Raw genomic sequence first — 15,957 nt, 5'->3', positions numbered from 1 at the left:
GAGAGAACACAAGCAGGTGGAGTGGGAAAGGGAGAAGCAGGCCTCCTGCTGAGCAGGGAGCCCGATGCGGGGCTCTATCCCAGGACCCTGGGATCATGACCTGAGCAGAAGGCAGATGCTAAATGACTGAGCCACCCAGGCGCCCCCCCCCATTTTTTTTTACGGGTTCACTTTTCTGTGAAGTTTAAGACCCAAGAGGGCTTCAGGCACAGCAGAATCTAGGTGTGCCAATATGTCATTAAGAATGTGTTTCTTGGGGCGCCTGGGTGGCTCAGTTGGTTAAGTGACTGCCTTTGGCTCAGGTCATGATCCTGGAGTCCCTGGATCGAGTCCCACATCGGGCTCCTTGTTCGGCAGGGAGCCTGCTTCTCCCTCTGACCCTCCCTCCTCTCATGTGCTCTCTGTCTCTCTCATTCTCTCTGTCTCAAATAAAATAAATAAAATTAAAAAAAAATTATAAATAAAAAAAAATGTGTTTCTTGGTTCTGCTTTTCTCTGCCTTGGCTCCATTCCCAGGGAGGCTTCCCCACGTGGTACCGTCATGGCCTCCAGCAGCTCTATGCTTACACCTCTCATAGCAGAGAGGCTTTAGGATAGGAAAGCTCCTTTCTCAGTAGTTAACAGCAAAAATCCTGGGTCTGATGCTCGTTGGTTCAGCTTGGCTCAAGACCTTATCCCTGAACCAACTGCTGTAGGTGGAGGGTTTGGTTGTTGCTCTGATTGGTCGCTGCTGGAGCTGGGGGGCAGAGTCAACTCCACCCATACCACCAGCTCCAAGGGTGGGGTGGAGGCCTACAGGACAGTTGGTTTGCACTTGTGCAAGTAAGTTGGGAAGAGACATTGGTCAGGCCAGACAGCAGACATCCCTGGAGGTCTTCTCTATAATTGCAGAGAGCTTCACTTGTGCAGAAAGGTTCTCATTTGTGATTTCCTTGGAGTTTTACCAGCCACTGTCTATTGTGGGTGAGTTAAGGTATACATTTGTCTGCTCTGCAGACATCCCAAATAACAGAGGTTTAAACAAAGTAGACGTTTATTTCTCTGTCATGGTTAACAGTGTGGATGTAGACAGTCTGAGGCTGGGATGGGGGCCCTAGTGTCAGGGGCCAGTGCCCTGGGCTGTGCACTCATCCACTGGTCTAAGATGACTTCTCACTACTTCCACCTTCCGGGTAGTGGGGTGCAGAAGGGTGGGAAGGAGGGCCTGCCCTTCTCCTTTTAAGGGCACAGCAGGAAGCCACACACATCTCTTCTGCTCACATCCAGGACCTCGCCACGTGGCTACAACCAGCTGCAGGGGAGGCTGGGGCATGCAGCTGTGTGCCCAGATGAAAATTCTGTTGCCGTGGAAGAATACAGTAGGGAACACTGCATAGCCCTTGCCAGCAGGTGATTCTGATGACTCTAAAATCTGAAGTGACTTCCCAGGAGTATGTCTCTCATACTCTTCCCAAAGCGATGGAGTTTCTCATGGGTTCGAATCCTGAGCCCTCACTTCTAAATCCCCAGCTCATTCAGTCAAAGACCAACATCCCCACCCCCAAGAACGGTTTTATTTCCCAACAGCACATAGAAAATAAGGCACACAAAAGTAGAACATCTAACAGAGCACAAGGAGTGTTAACCACATGCCCAGAGGGCTAAGCTACACAATAAAATTCTTACCTGTGCTTCTCCCTGATGCGCAGTCTCCAACAAAGTATTTCCAGAATTTTGATTCAAAATGTGTGTTTCCTTCACTAGTACGTTCGTGTTGCTTGGTCCATTTTTAGGGAGCATCTGAAGAAGGGCAGATGGGTCTCAAAGGTCTTAGCGTTCGGGACTGATGCTGTTGGCCGCTCTTATCTGCATTCTTACCTTTCCAGTTTTATACTTAGATTCATTAAAGAGTCAGGGCCAGAAGCAAAGATGAAGTCGTGTAGCACAAGACCACACACGGCCCCGCTTCCGTGTTCGACCTGCTGCCTTGAGTCCCGTAGTCCCTGCTGCCCAGGCTCTAGGCTGCTGGCCGAGGGCCTCTCTTCCTGGGGGTGTCCCCTTGGGCTCAGCTGGGTCTTGGGAAGCAGGAGATTTTCCAGGATGGTGTTAGCAGGGGTGTGTGAAGGGAAGGGCCCACTCTCTCTGTCCTTCCTTCCTCTCTCTCCTGCAGTCTTCTCGATGGGCCAGGCTGCTGTTTTCCCAGCAGCAGCTGAGCAGGGCCGGATCCGGCCGGGGAAGGACACGGGGGGAGGACACGGGGAGGGGCCGGTGCCAGCCCATGCATCATCTTCCCCCCCTCCCTGCTGGTGTCTCCCAGCTTTTGGCCACTGGCAGAAGAGCTGTCTCGAGTCTATCATGGGATGTTAAGGTGTTGGGAACAGACAGGATCTGGCTTTTCAGTCACGATGTGTTGTGTGCTTGCTGAGAGATAGGTTGGGGATTTCATCTTTCTGTGACTCAGTTTTCTTGTCTTTAAAATGGGGGTAATTTATTCACTTATTTGTTCATTCTAAATCTTGGGGGATGACAGTAACCAAGGCAAGAAAAGGCCTTGCTGTCATGGAGCAGCCATTCTAGTAGGAGAAACTTACGTGCTGTATCGTGTGGTGTCAAGTTCTCTGGAGGAAATACAGTCAGTTAAGGATGACAGGCTGTTGGAGGGAGTTAGGGTGGTGGTCGCTATTTTAGATCGGTCTGTGGGAAAACCGTGTCTTTGGTGTTTTTAAGCAGAGACTTTGGTAAAGTAAGAGAGAGAAGCAAGGAGTATCTGGGAGGGAAGCATTCCAGGTAGAGGAACTGTACGTCCCAAGGCCCTGAGGTAGGAGAGTGTTTGACAAATAGCAAGAAGGCCAGGGTAGCTGGAATGGACAGTCTGAGATGAAATGCAGCAGGAAGTGAGATCAGAAGAGTCGAGAGGCCAGATAATAGAAGGAGCATTTAGGCATCGGAAGGGATCTGAGATTCTTAAAAACCTTTTATTGCAGGATATAGCGACTTGCACTAAATGCACTCATAGCGTTTCACCTCCCCCAGGTCAATTCTGTGAAGGAGCAGAATTTAAAGAGATAATTTTCACAAGTTTTTCCCATTGTGCTCGCAGTGTCATCTTGCTAGGATAGTGAATGGCAGCTCTATGTGTGTTTGCCTTTTTTTTTTTTCCTTAAATGAAAATAACATGAAACAAGAATTTGGAGTGTCTGGGGAGAAGTGTGGTTGGCAGCTTTGACAGTTATGTGAAAACCCCTTGATCCTGGACAAAGAGCCAGGCCCTTCTCCCGCCTGGTCCTGGGGGCTTCTGGAAAGTGCTCCCCTACCCCCAGGCTCCCCTCTCTCTGCCCGGAGCTGACATCCTCAGGGCAGCTTATGGTGAGCTAGTGCTCGGAGGACAAAGGCCTGAGTGTGAGCAGTGTGGGGCCTGGCATCTCCCAGCTGCCACAGCTCCGATCCCCCATCTGTGCCCCGGGGGAGATGCGGGGGTGGGGGCCACGCAGCTCCTGCCAGAGCAGGAACCTGGGCTCCCCGGGATTCTGCTTCTCCGAGCAGAGGGCCCCCCGAGCTCCCTGAAGGGCAGCAGGTTTGAGTCTCGGACCCGTCCTTTTGCTTCTGTGTGCCAGTTTCCCATCTGTAAGAGGGAGAAAATGTCCCTGCTTATCCTGGGGCTGTGAGGAGCACGAGGTACAGGGCCTGGCACGTGGTAGGCGCAGGGCAAATGTTCTCTGGGCTTGTTTTCACTTGAACGTAAGCAGGGAACTTGTATCTGATTTGTTGGGCAGGTGCCCCAGTGCTTGGAACCGTGCCCAGCCCATAGTACACGCACAATATTTATTCGTGGAATGAATAAATGAATGAGTGAACGAGTGAGTGATAGGATGAGAATCCTTTTCCCCAGGAGTTCCTGTGTCATTTGCGGTCTGCCCGCGCGGTGTCGAGGAGGAAGACAGGGACTGTGGGCTGTGTTGGCAGGTTGCTCGTTCCTTAGTTTGTCCTTTCCTTCCTTCCTGCGTGCATATCAGCATGCATGTGTGTACTGGGCACATAGCGAGCCCTGGGACAGGATGGTGAGGGGTTACGGTGGGGGACTCAGTTCATTTTCCAGATCCTGTTACCCTCCCTCTGCAGAGGGAACCAACCCCTGTTAGAATTTCGTTTATTTTCCTTCCATCTGTGTCTTTGTATTTTACTACAGATGTGTTCTCCACAAACAATGCCTGGTTCTGTTGTGTGTGTTTTTAAAAGCTTTGTGTGAATGGGTTCATAGCATCCACATCCTTCTGTTTGTGAGGTCCACCCGTGTTGCTCTGCGGTGTGCCTGGTCCCCCGTTTCCACCGCTGTGGAGTGTGGCGATGTGTCAGTCGACAGGCATATTTTTTCCGTCCTTCATTTGGTGGCTGTTCAGGTTGCTTTCCATTTTTTGCTGTTCCAAACAAGACAGTTTTGAATGTCCCCGTTCCTGTCTCCTGGTGCGTATCTGTGAAAGTTCCTGTAGTTCCTACAGACCAGGAGTTAGCAAACTTTTTTGTAAAAAGCCAGATAGTGAATAGTTCAGGTGTTGTGACCATATGGGGTCTGTCACAACCACTCAGCTGTGCCACGGTAGTTTGAAAGCAGGCACGTGCAGGTATGTAAACAAAGGATGTGGTTGTGTTCTAGTGAGACCCTGCTTACCGCAACGGGGAGCGGGCAGGATTTAGCCCAGGGAGGACAGGTTGCCAGGCCCTGATCTAGGCTTTGTGCTGGGTGACAGATATGCATATTTCCATCTCCCCTAGGTGTGGTTAATTGCTTCCGAAGTCTGCAGCTGTGTTTTGAGAGTGCTTCCCCTGCTTATTTGAAAGGGGCCAAGTCCCTTTGCGATCCCTGGCGAGTTTTAATGAAGGTCTTCTGTCCATTTGCAGAGCTGCATGCTTCTGGGAGGCCGGAAGACCACGGACATCCCTTTGGAGGGCTACCTGCTGTCTCCGATTCAGAGGATCTGCAAGTACCCCCTCCTCCTCAAGGTGAGACGCTCACCCAACTCCTTTCTCTGTGTTTGAAGTGACAGAAAACCCAGCTCTGACTGGCTTACTCGAAAAGTAGAACTTGTTAGTTCAAGTAGCTGAGATGTGTAGGGACTGCGCTGGCCTTGGGCCGGGCTGGGTCCTACCAGGACCCTGCCTCTTTGTGTTCAGTTCTGCTTTATATTCTGTGTGGTAGCAGATGGCTGTGTTATTCTGGCCATGCACCTCGTCCAGTTCAAGGGCAGTGGGAAAGCCTGAACCCCTCTTCTGGTAGCTCCAACATAAGTCCTGAGAGTCACTCAGGCTTTTGCCGTCTGTGGCCAGAAGAATGTGATGTTCTGAACAGTTTGGGCCCGAGTCATGTGGTTTAGTTTGAACCAATTACATGAAGCCTTTGCATGTGCCATTTACCCTTCTCCCATGTGCTTAGACTTGGACTTTACCCCAATGGCGAGGGGCTGGGCGGTGTGGGGCTCTGATCGGTTGAGACATGGTCCAGTGCAGTGAGCTGGGCAGTGTTATGTTCTGATTGGCTGATACCAGGATCAGGTGCTCCCCGCCTGACCCAATCACACTGAGCAGGTGAGCTCTAATTGGTGCAGGCTTATGTCATGTGCTCCAGCCTCCCAGCGAATCACACGATCCCATGGGCCACAAGCCCGTGGGCGGGGGATGCAGGACCTCCTCATCACAGTTCTGGCTATTTGTGGAAGAGGTTGGGGGCTGCTGCATGGGCCCAGCACAAACAGCCACACACCGCTGTCTTCAGCTTTGATTTAGTCTCGGTGGCGCAGACCAGGGGGGGTTTGCTGCTTGGGTGGCTACCCAAGAAGTCTTTTTTTTTTTTTTTAAAGGTTTTATTTATTTATTTGACAGAGAAAGACACAGTGAGAGAGGGAGACAAGCAGGGGGAGTGGGAGAAGCAGGCTTCCCGCTGAGCAGAGAGCCCGACACGGGGCTCGATCCCAGGACCCTGGGATCATGACCTGAGCTGAAGGCAGACGCTTAATGACTGAGCCACCCAGGCGCCCCTACCCAAGAAGTCTTAATTCTCAGTGGCAGAGTCGGCTTCTGGGCAGATCCCCAGCTGGGTGGATGGCTCTGCCGCCATCCGCTGCTCTCTGCCCAGGGTTTTCAGTGCTTGGAAATGGCAGCTCATTGGCCCAAGCCTCCCCTGGCTCCATCCTGAAGGCCTTGCATCTGACAGCTGTTCCTTGGGGTCCCTGCTGGTGGATTAATTTGGCTGGTGGTGCCTCATTCATGCACCTGTCACTGGGGCCACATGCATCCTTGCTCCGTGAACTGGAAGGCAGAGGGGAGGGGAAGATTACTAGGGCATTCTTGAACTTGACTTTCTGCTGGACAAGGTGGGTGACCCTTGAGTCTGTGAGCTGGACCAGACCCTGTCTGCGGCCATCAGCTCTGCCCGGGAACACAGGTCTCTAACGTGTGCAGCCATGGTTGATGGGACGAAGTTCTCTCTGTACCTCCTCTCGCCTCCTGCTCTGTGTCTGTCCCTGGGATCTCAGAAGGACCGTCTGCAGTCGTTCTTGGAGCTGCTTTGCCAAACATGTGTTTGAAATGCTGTGTATGGCTGGCTCTTCACCTCGGTGCAGGGAAAGCTCCAGGTAGAACTTGCACATCGGTAGCCTGTGGATTGAATTGGACCTACAGATGTGCTTTGTTTGATCTGTTCGGTGTGTTTTCCAAACTTGAATCACGTACCAGCATTTAAGAGGTTGTTCTCTATGGCGGTTTAGGGCAGGGGTTGGCAAAATGCTGGCCTGTGAGCCAGATCTAGCCCATGGCCTGTTTTTGTCCAACACATGAGCTAAGAATGATGTTTACATTTTTTAAAGCCTTGTTTAGAAAAAAAGAACCCCCCCAAAACAAACAGAGAAGAATATGTGACAGAGACTGGATAGAGCCAACAAAGCCTAAAATATTTACTATTTAGCCGTTTACAGAAAAAGGCTGTTGACCCCTGGATTAGTGCCAGGCTTTGCAGCCAGAGGCTGCTTGAGTTTGAATTCTAGAATGCTCACCATTTACTAGCTGCCTGACCTTGGGCAAGTCACTTCTCTCTGCCTCAGTTACTCATCTGGGGTACAGGGGTTGTATTAATACAGACAGGGTTGTTATAATGATTGAACATTTTTTCACTTAATTCTGAGAACAACTTGATGAGGGAGGCACTGTGATTAGCCCCATTGGCGACACTGAGGCACAGAGGAAGTGGCCTGTTCACGGCCAGCTAGTAGGTTAAGTGGTAGGAACCGGGATTTGAGCCCATTCTAGAGGCCTGCCCTCTAACCACTAGGTTCCGCTGCCAGTTAAGCACTTTGGGCAGTCAAGCTGCCAAAGTCCTTGGGTTTTGGGGATGCTGACCTTCTCAGTGCCCTAGGTGAGGGTCTGGGGAGGTCAGTGGCCTTGTGTTTTGTGGCTCAGTGGCTGCTCTGTTCTTTCTCTCCTGGGGTTTCAAACCTGGAACATCTGACCCATTAGGAAAAATGCCAGCTGTAGTCCCACAGCCCAGTCAGGGCTCCCTAGGTGTTAGCCCTCTGGTCTGTGGGTCTGGGAAAAGTCCAGGGTCTCAGCAGGTGCTTGAAGTGGTAACATATTTTAACAACCAGTGGAGCTGGACCTGTGTGTGTATGTGTGTGTGTGTGTGGACTCGAAGCTCACAACGGGAGGCCCAGGTGTTTCTGAGGCCTGCTTGGCCCCACGGGCCACAGTTCGGTCTGGTGGGATTCATGGGCTCTGGATTTCCAGGAGAACAGACAGAGAGGAGCAGAACTGGCTGGCAACCAGTGGGAGAATAACTGCCCACTGGAAACGATGATGAAGCCAGGCTGTGGGTTTGCTCTCCTGACCAAATGGCTGTTTACTCGCCCCGTTTCCTCCGTCTCCAGCTGTGTTTATCGGGAGCTCAGATAGCACCAGGGGGACCAGCCAGCAGGGCCTTAGGTTCCTGTGGGGACGTGCCATGCTCCCCGCCTGATGGACTCGCTCAGTGTCCTGGCCTTTGGCACCCACAGCTGGAACATTTGCATCAGAACACAGCTGGGACTGAGGGCAACGCTTCATGCTCCTCCTGAGTTCCTCCTTCCTGTCACATTTTCCAGAGGATTCTAAAAGACGGTACCACGAGCCCAATCCCTCAAGCCTCTCCCCCTCTGGCCCCTGCAACTCTGACGCCCTCGCAGATGTCCCCGTGGCCCTCTGAGCCCCCTTGTTTGAGCTGAACTCCGAATCCAGTAGGCGAATGGGGTCAGGGAGCCTGGGTGGAAAGAGAGAAGAGGCAAGAATGAAAGCCTCATTGGGAACGGCCCCAAAAAGCTGAACTTGAACGTTGCCTAAGAATAGCCAGAACATTCTCTCTCAGCCTTCGGCCCAGGCTTGGGATAGACAGTTGGCATTTTTAGGCTTTGTTGAGTTTTCCATCGACATTTCCAGGGAAATGATTCAGGCTTGGGGTCACGCCCCTGGTGCTCAAGTGACAGGTGCCCGAGGGGAGGCTGACTGTCACTGTCCCTTTGGGTTGTTTCCTGGTGATGCACAGATCTCATTGGGCTACTCACTGCCCCAGCGGCTGGTGTGGCTCAGGACCCACAGTGGCTCCTGGGACAGCCTCTACCTCTCAGGCTCCAGGCAGACTGGGCCCCACGAGGGCCTGGTACATAATGGAAGCAGGTTGGGGCAGGTGGGGGCAAACTGGACGGGCACACATCTGTCCAGAGGGGCAGCTGCCACCCCAGCCCCCCTGCTCTCCTTTGCCTCCTATACTCTTGGCCCCTTCCCTGCTGTCTCCTTTGCTGGCTCCACACCTTCTGGGCCTAAGCACAGGTGGGCTCAGGGCTTGGTCCTGGGGCCTTTTCTCTCTCTAGACTTGCTCCCGGAGTGGCCTCAGCCACCTTGTGGCCTTTTAAAAAATATATATATATATTCAAAAGTTGTGCAATCTTCATCATAATAATTTTAGAATATTTTCATCACCATCAAGAGAAACTCCAGACCCATCAGCAGTCCTTGGGCTTTTCCCTCCTGCTCCAGCCCCTGGCCACCACTCATCCACTTCCCGTCTCTGGGGATTTGCCCGTTCAGGACCTTCCATATAGACGGGATCATATCATATGTAACCTTTTGTGTCTGGCTTCTTTGCTTTAGCACAGTGTTTTCCAGGCTTGTCCACATGGCAGCACAGATCAGAGCTTCATTCCTTTTTATGGATGAATAATATTCCATTGTATGGAACCTTATTTTGTTTATCCGTTCATTCCTTGACGGATGTTTGGGTTCTTTCCACTTTCTGGCTATTATGAATAACACTGCTATGCACGTCCATGTACTAGCTTCTGGCGGACACTCCCATGGCTTTAACCCCATCTCTGTGTCTGACCTGCAGCCTGGACCTGTCTCCCAAGCTCCAGGCTTGTTTTCCTGCCCACTCAGCTTCCCCACTTGGATGTCAGACAGGCATCTCCTACCTAACATGTCCAAAAACCAAATGCTTGGCTCTCCTCTTGCCCCAGACTGGGCTCCCCTTCCCCGCCACCCTCTTGTCCCCGTTTCTATAAATGGCCACTCCTTTCTGGTTGCTCAGGCCAAACCGGAGCTGTCTTTGGCTCACCCTACATCCAGTCTCTTAGGAGGTCTTGTTGGCTCTGCTTTCGGAATCTATCCTGAGTCTAGCCCTTCCAGCTCCTTCACTCCACCGTGCTCCCGGGCCCCTGCTACAGCCCCCGCTGGGTCTTCCTGCCTCTGCCCTTGTCCTCCACAGTCTCTTCTCAACTCAGCAGCTAAGCCTAAGCCAGTTCATGTCACTTCCTCACTCAAAACCGTCCAGCAGCTCCCTGTCGCTCAGATTGAAATCCGGATTCCTCATCAGTGTCGCCTATAAGGTGCTACACAGTTATGTTTCTTTCTGACCTCCTGTGCTTCTTCTCCCACTCCTCTGGCTCTGCTCCAGCCACACTTGTCTCCTTGCCGTTCTCTGAACACAACAAACATGTTCCTGCCCCAGGGCCTTTGCACTTCATTTTTCTTCTGGGACGTCATTCATGTAGATACCCTGAAGCTCACTCTCTGATATTGTCAGGCGTCTGTTGCTCAGTTGTTCCTCCTCAGAGAGGCCTTACCTGACCACCCAGCTGTAGCAGAGGCACCTCTGCCATTCTCTGTCCCCTTGCCTTGTTGTTGTTTTTCTTCACAGTCCCTTCCCCTAACTCACATTCTGTTCTTACCTCTTGGTGTACGGATTGATTTTCTGAATCCTCATTAGGCTATCAGCTCGGCCAGGGCAAAGGTTTGGGCCTGTTCTGTTTGTTGCTATTCCCCAAGTACCCAGCATGGTGCGTGGCACATAGTGGGTACCCCCCCCCCAGTGACTCACTGAATGACTATGGAAATGCCACCCTAGTGTTGCCAACTGTTTCTAAATCCAGAAATTGGGACTTTTATAAAAGGTGCAAGCACCTGATTTCCAAATGTCAGCTTGGTTCAAAACTTGTCAAACGTGCTGAGGCCAAATAGGGCATGTCCTGGGAGCTGGGAGCCGTCTGCTGGGGACAGCTGCTCTAGCACGCTGCTGGCAGGGATGCTTCTGACAGAATGGCTACTCAGGGTACAGCCTCGGGGCTCCGCATGGGCTCCCGTGTGTCTTGCACCTCCCACATCTGTCTGCAGGCGATGCAGATGTCGCCCACGCTCAGCGTGAAGACCTTGCCATTCAGTTGTTCCCTCTGTCTCCCTGGCCACCGGGGGTGTGGCACCCCTGCGGATGGACCACGGTCCATCACCGGGAGGGTGTTGGCATCGATTCCTCATGCAGGGGGATGGCTGGGGAGTGGCGTGTTCCCCAGAGTGGGGCCGTGGACCATGCGGGCCTCTCCAAAGGATGTTAGGTGGCCCATGGAAAGCCTTTATGTGCGGTGAGTGGTAGGGGAGGGAGGCGGGCAGCACTGGAAAGCAGTGCATCCCATAGGGAGAATGTTCTTTTCTTAGCAAATCCGTTTGTGTCTTCCTGATTCCCTCCAGGAGAGAGTTTCGCTTGGTGCTGCAGTTCCAGGCATTTGGGAGGCCATTTGTTTACTCACCAATGATTGTTGAACAACTGTTATGTATAAGGCATCGTCCTAGGTGCTGGAGATACAACGTGAACAAAACGGCCCAGAGCCCTACTTCTGTGGGACTGGCATTCTGCTGGGGGAGACAGACAACGGAGGGAGAGATAGGAAACGAATATACTTGTAGAGTTGGCCTGGGTGCTGTGGAGGAGAAGTATCTCAGACTAAGAGGGTTGGTAAGGGCCAGGAGTGAGGGACTGAGAGGGTGACATTTGAGCAAAGACCTGGAGGAGGTGAGGAAGGGGGTCATACAGGTACCAGGGGGAAGTGTCTGCCAGATAGAGGGAAGAGCCAGTGCAAAGGCCCTGTGGTAGGATCGTGTCTGAGGAACAGTTAGGTGGCCAGAGGAGGATCTGAGGGAGAGAGTGGGGGAGTGAGGTCAGAGAGGTGATGGGGCCAGTGTAGGCAGGGCCTTGTGGGCCACTGTGGGGTCTTTGTCTTCTCTGAGTGTTGTAGGTGCTTCAGGAAGCTTCTGAGCAGGGGAGGGACAGGGTCTCCCTTCGTTCCCGAATGGACTATGACTGGGGAGTGGGGGCAGGGTCCAGGGGGTTGACTTCAGCGGTCTGACCCAGGGTGGTGGTGGGGGGGTGGTGGGTTCATTTTGAGATTTACCCCTTCACATCATTTGCCCATTTCCTGTTGAATATTTGGGTCATTCCTCTGGAGTTCTTCTCTGACTCTGAGGTTGCGAAATGAGCTCCTTATCTGCCAGGGATCTGGCAACGATTGTGGCCATCTTGCTGTGAAGGCCCAGGAAGTGAGAATTCTCCTCACTGCAGCCCCCGCCGCCCCGGCTCTCGTGCTCCCCCAGCCGCAGCGCCCACCCTGCATCCTGCGCCTCGGGCTGAGCGCAGACACCTTGCCCAGGCTGCTCTAACACCCAGTGTCAGCTCAGGTTCTTGTGTGGGTGCGGTGAGCCTCAGTAGCCTGGGAATGCTCCCTCGGGGTGGGGCACCTGCTCGCACCTCTTTTTTTTTTTTTTTTCCAAAGCTTCGGGTCACACTCTCCTTCCCCTTGTCTGATTTATCTCGATCGTGTTCACGGCCTGGGGCTGTTGTCTGGTTCCCCCTTCCCCTGGGGGAGCACCTTTTGCCAGAGAGAGGGCTCCCTCTCCCCCTTCCTCGCTTCCCCTTTGCTGTGTCCCCGGAAACTGGCAGGCGCTCAGGAAACCCTCCGGGTCCTGATGCTGCAGAACATCTGGGCCTCCGGACCGTTAGGACCTGTCCTCCAGAAAAGAGGCTGTTGGTTTTCAGGTGGGGCAGAAATGAAGTGAATGGAGAGGGAACGTTCTGGGGTTGGTTTTCTGCTCGGAGCGCTCTGCTCCGAACAGCGCGCTGGCAGATTGCCCCCTGCTGTCCCGGCACGTGTTGTCAGAGAACAGGCTGCTGATGGCTCGCGTAGACTGAGAGCTTACCACGTATGTACTTGACCGCGGAGGTCCTTTCCCTGGAGTATCGGCTTCACCGTGCCCGTGAACAGAACCAGACACACATCCAGGCTCACATCCGCGTTCCTCCTTGTACTTTGTTGCGGCCTTGGGTCATTCTGCCTTTATCTCCTTATCTGTTAAAGGGGATAATAATGGACCCCACCTCCCACGCACAGAGTAAAGGCAGAGTGGGCAGTAACTGCCGCCACCCTCCTCCTCCTCCTCCTCACCATGGTCCTCCTTATCAGTGCTTTTCAGCATGGAGGGCGCCTGGCCCGAGGTCACCCGGCTACAGAGGGGCAGAGCCAGCCCTGGCACCACGTGTGGCACGTCAGAGCACCACATCTGTGATTTTCAAGGGAGCAGAGAGGTGGGGAGATCCTGGAACCATTAGGCACGTCTGGGTCGGATGGTTAAGGAGACCTATCTCTGCCGGCACAGGACCTGTCGGTTGAGTGATTCGACTGGAAAATTCTGCAATCTTGAGGTCCTGCCAATGTCTCCCTCCTGTTTCTCTCTCATCACACATAGCGCGTGGTGAAAGCCCTTTGATGACAACGAGCCTGGACTTCAGCACGGCCCAGGCCTGAGCTCGTGGAGGGGGTGTGAAGCGGTGCGGGAGGGCCGTGGAATAGGGCCCGCCCAGACTGCCACGGTCCGTTCTGTCCCTGTGAGGTGGGGTGTTTTTATACCTGTTCTACAGATGAGAAGACTGGGGCTGGGTGGGGTCTGTATCTGTGGCCTCCTCTCTGACCTCCTGATCTCTGTCTTGTTTCTCTCTTTTCCTTTCTGTCTTTCTCATTTACATCCCCTCCAGCTACACCGCCTCATTGCTGTTCCTCCTTACATCCCATAAACACTCCCACCTCAGAGACTTTGCATTTGCCCTACGCTCTGTCTGGCACACTCTTCCCCAAGATTTTTGCAGGACTCCCTCCCTTGCTTTATCCAGAGTCTCTGTTTAAATGTCACCTCCTCCAAGAGGCCTCCCCTGACCTTCCCATTTGAAAGAACACCTCCCGGGGCTCCTGGGTGGCTCAGTCGGTTAAGCCTCCGCCTTCGGCTCAGGTCATGATCTTGGGGTCCTGGGACCGAGCCCCAAGTCGGGCTCCCTGCTCAGCAGGGAGTCTGTTTCTCCCTCTGCCCATCCTCTGGCTTGTGCTCTCTCTCTCAAATACATAAATAAAATCTTAAAAAAAACAAAAGAAAGAACACTTCCCTTCCCAAGACCTTCAAGCCTGTCATTCTGATTTGCTTTCATAGTATTTATCAGTGCCTGACATTGTATTGTAAGCGTGATTTTTCTTTATTTTGGTCCATCTCCTTTACTAGAATGTAATACCCACCAAGTGAGGAATTTTTCTCTGTTTCATTGACAGATTTGTCCCCAGGCCCTAGAATACTGCTCTGCCATGAAGAAGGTGCCCAGGGGACATTTATTGAATGAGTGAGTGAATGAGCGAATGAATCAGTGATGATCCCCAGCCCCAGAACACCCGCTTTGGCTCAGGGTCAGGTGACCTGGATGCCGTGTCTGGGCCCCTCTGAGTCAACGTCTCTCATTCCTGTCCTCATCTGTCCCCTAGGAGCTGGCCAAGAGGACTCCTGGCAAGCACCCGGACCACCCTGCGGTCCAGAGCGCCCTGCAGGCCATGAAGACCGTGTGCTCTAACATCAATGAGACCAAGCGGCAGATGGAGAAGCTGGAGGTCCTGGAGCAGCTGCAGTCCCACATCGAGGGCTGGGAGGTGCGTCGGGCGGGAGGCCTCCTGGGCTTGAGAGGGGCCCCAGGGATGCGCAGCTGCAGGTACGCTGTGGTCTGGCCCCCAGATTTCAGCCTGCTGTGTGTGTGTGGTTTGGCCTCTGTGGCATTTGTAAAAAAAAAATTGTTTAGTTATTTTCCTGTGAAGTCCACATAAAAGTCTAGATTTAAAGTTTCTTTTGAAAAATCAGTAGCCCTGGGCCCCCACTTCCCATGACCACAGCCACTAGAGCTTCCGGTTTTTTCCTTAGTCCCCAGTGCCTCCCATTCCTCCCCAGTCTCTCTCCTTCACACGTTGCCTTGTCTGCCTGGTGTCCATAGGCCTTTGAGCTTTTGAATGCCAAGGTCCACGGTAGTGCTTACGGGTCCACTCCAGGACAGAATTCTGGCCTTGACGCTCCCTTGCTGGGTGACTTTAGGCAGATATCTTAACTTCTCTGAACCTCCTGTTTCCTCATCTATCCCTGGCACACAGTAGGTACTCAATAAATGGTAGGTGTTGCTATTACATTACTATCATCACGCTTACGGGGGTCTGGGATTCTTGAAATCTCATTGTGCATGTATTTAAACCTCCATGTCTTCCTTAGATTTATTTGCTTAAACCTCCATGTCTTCCTTAGATTATCAGAGATTTCCTACAAATCTGTTGAAGGAAATGGGGAAATCTGAATAAATAAAAAAAAAAATGAGTATCAGAGTAAATGCAGCTGGAATGGAAGATCAAACGGAAAGATGAAAGACTCCTAGATTCTTCTCTGAATCATCTGCCTTTGGGTTTTCTGGCGCTTGCTACTTTTGGGATTTCCACTTCTTTTCCCTGCATTCCGGAATCCTGAATGTGACTCCGTATCACTGCAGAGATTGAGAGTCTGGCTGTAGAGAGGGGCCTGCTTTGAGGGAGGAGGCGGGTAGTGTGGATTAGCGCTTGCCACGTACCCATCCTCTTCCCGCTGGGCCTTCCCGTCCTCCCGGAGCCCGGGAACGAAGAGCTGCATTTCTCAGACTCCCTTGTAGATCAGGTTTGGGATGTGATTGGCCAAAGTCAGATCCAGCTGCTGGGGATTGGGCAGATGGGGTGGGACAGAGATCACCCCGTGCTGTCTTTGCAGCAGAGCACAGCCGTGGTCGTGTTGGGGGGTCCGTGGTAGCATCAGCAGAGGGTCCGGGCTCCAGCATCCTGGGTATTCAGAGGCATGGGACACCTGCTTGTTGTTGGTGGCGTGTATCTATCAGGCAGGGCTGGCTCTGCGGCTGGCAGTTGAGGCAGCAGCTCCCAAGGACTAGATGCAGCCTGGTGCTGTTTTCCTGGAGTATCCGCTTGGGCAGGTGTGTGTGACTCTTCCTTTTCCCAGTGGGGGCCAAGGCAGTGGCTCTGTGGGGGGTGGGCCAGGTATACGGTGTTGTTGGTTTTCTGGGAGCCCCGGTTTGGATTCCTGCCTCTCCTAGACCATCCGACAATTAAGTAAGCCCCTTATTTCTTTCTGCTTAAAATATATGTAGCTTGGTTTCTATGTCCTGTGACTGCAAATTGCCGGATACTCAGGTGTGTCGGTTAGGGTGTGTTGTCTCAGGACTCATGTCAGCCCCAAGATGTCAGGGCTCCCACTTTGTCTCCTGCAGTCCTCTTGGCCTTCCCCGCCTGCTTCCATGAGAGCCGGCGC

At 52.8% G+C, this 15,957-nt stretch overlaps 1 protein-coding gene across 3 annotated transcripts in view; it reads left to right on the top strand.

The window, feature by feature from the left end:
* The window catches only part of PREX1 (phosphatidylinositol-3,4,5-trisphosphate dependent Rac exchange factor 1), a 178,382-nt gene that overhangs the window by 84,665 nt on the left and 77,760 nt on the right, over window positions 1–15,957 (top strand). For 2 of the 3 annotated variants that reach the window (XM_064573328.1, XM_045885915.3), the window contains exons 5-6: window positions 4,876–4,977; window positions 14,118–14,279. In XM_064573328.1, coding sequence (XP_064429398.1) covers window positions 4,876–4,977; window positions 14,118–14,279 — 264 coding nt within the window. Of the gene's footprint in view, window positions 1–4,875; window positions 4,978–13,910; window positions 13,979–14,117; window positions 14,280–15,957 lie in introns of those variants that run through there. The other variant, XM_064573329.1, reaches the window with a different exon arrangement.

The sequence above is a fragment of the Mirounga angustirostris genome, unplaced genomic scaffold (genome assembly GCF_029215605.1).
Source record: "Mirounga angustirostris isolate CCGP_5_RB_7025 unplaced genomic scaffold, mMirAng1.0.hap1 SCAF_10, whole genome shotgun sequence".
In the NCBI taxonomy this organism is placed as follows: domain Eukaryota; kingdom Metazoa; phylum Chordata; class Mammalia; order Carnivora; family Phocidae; genus Mirounga; species Mirounga angustirostris.
This window is presented reverse-complemented; position numbering and strand designations above follow the sequence as displayed.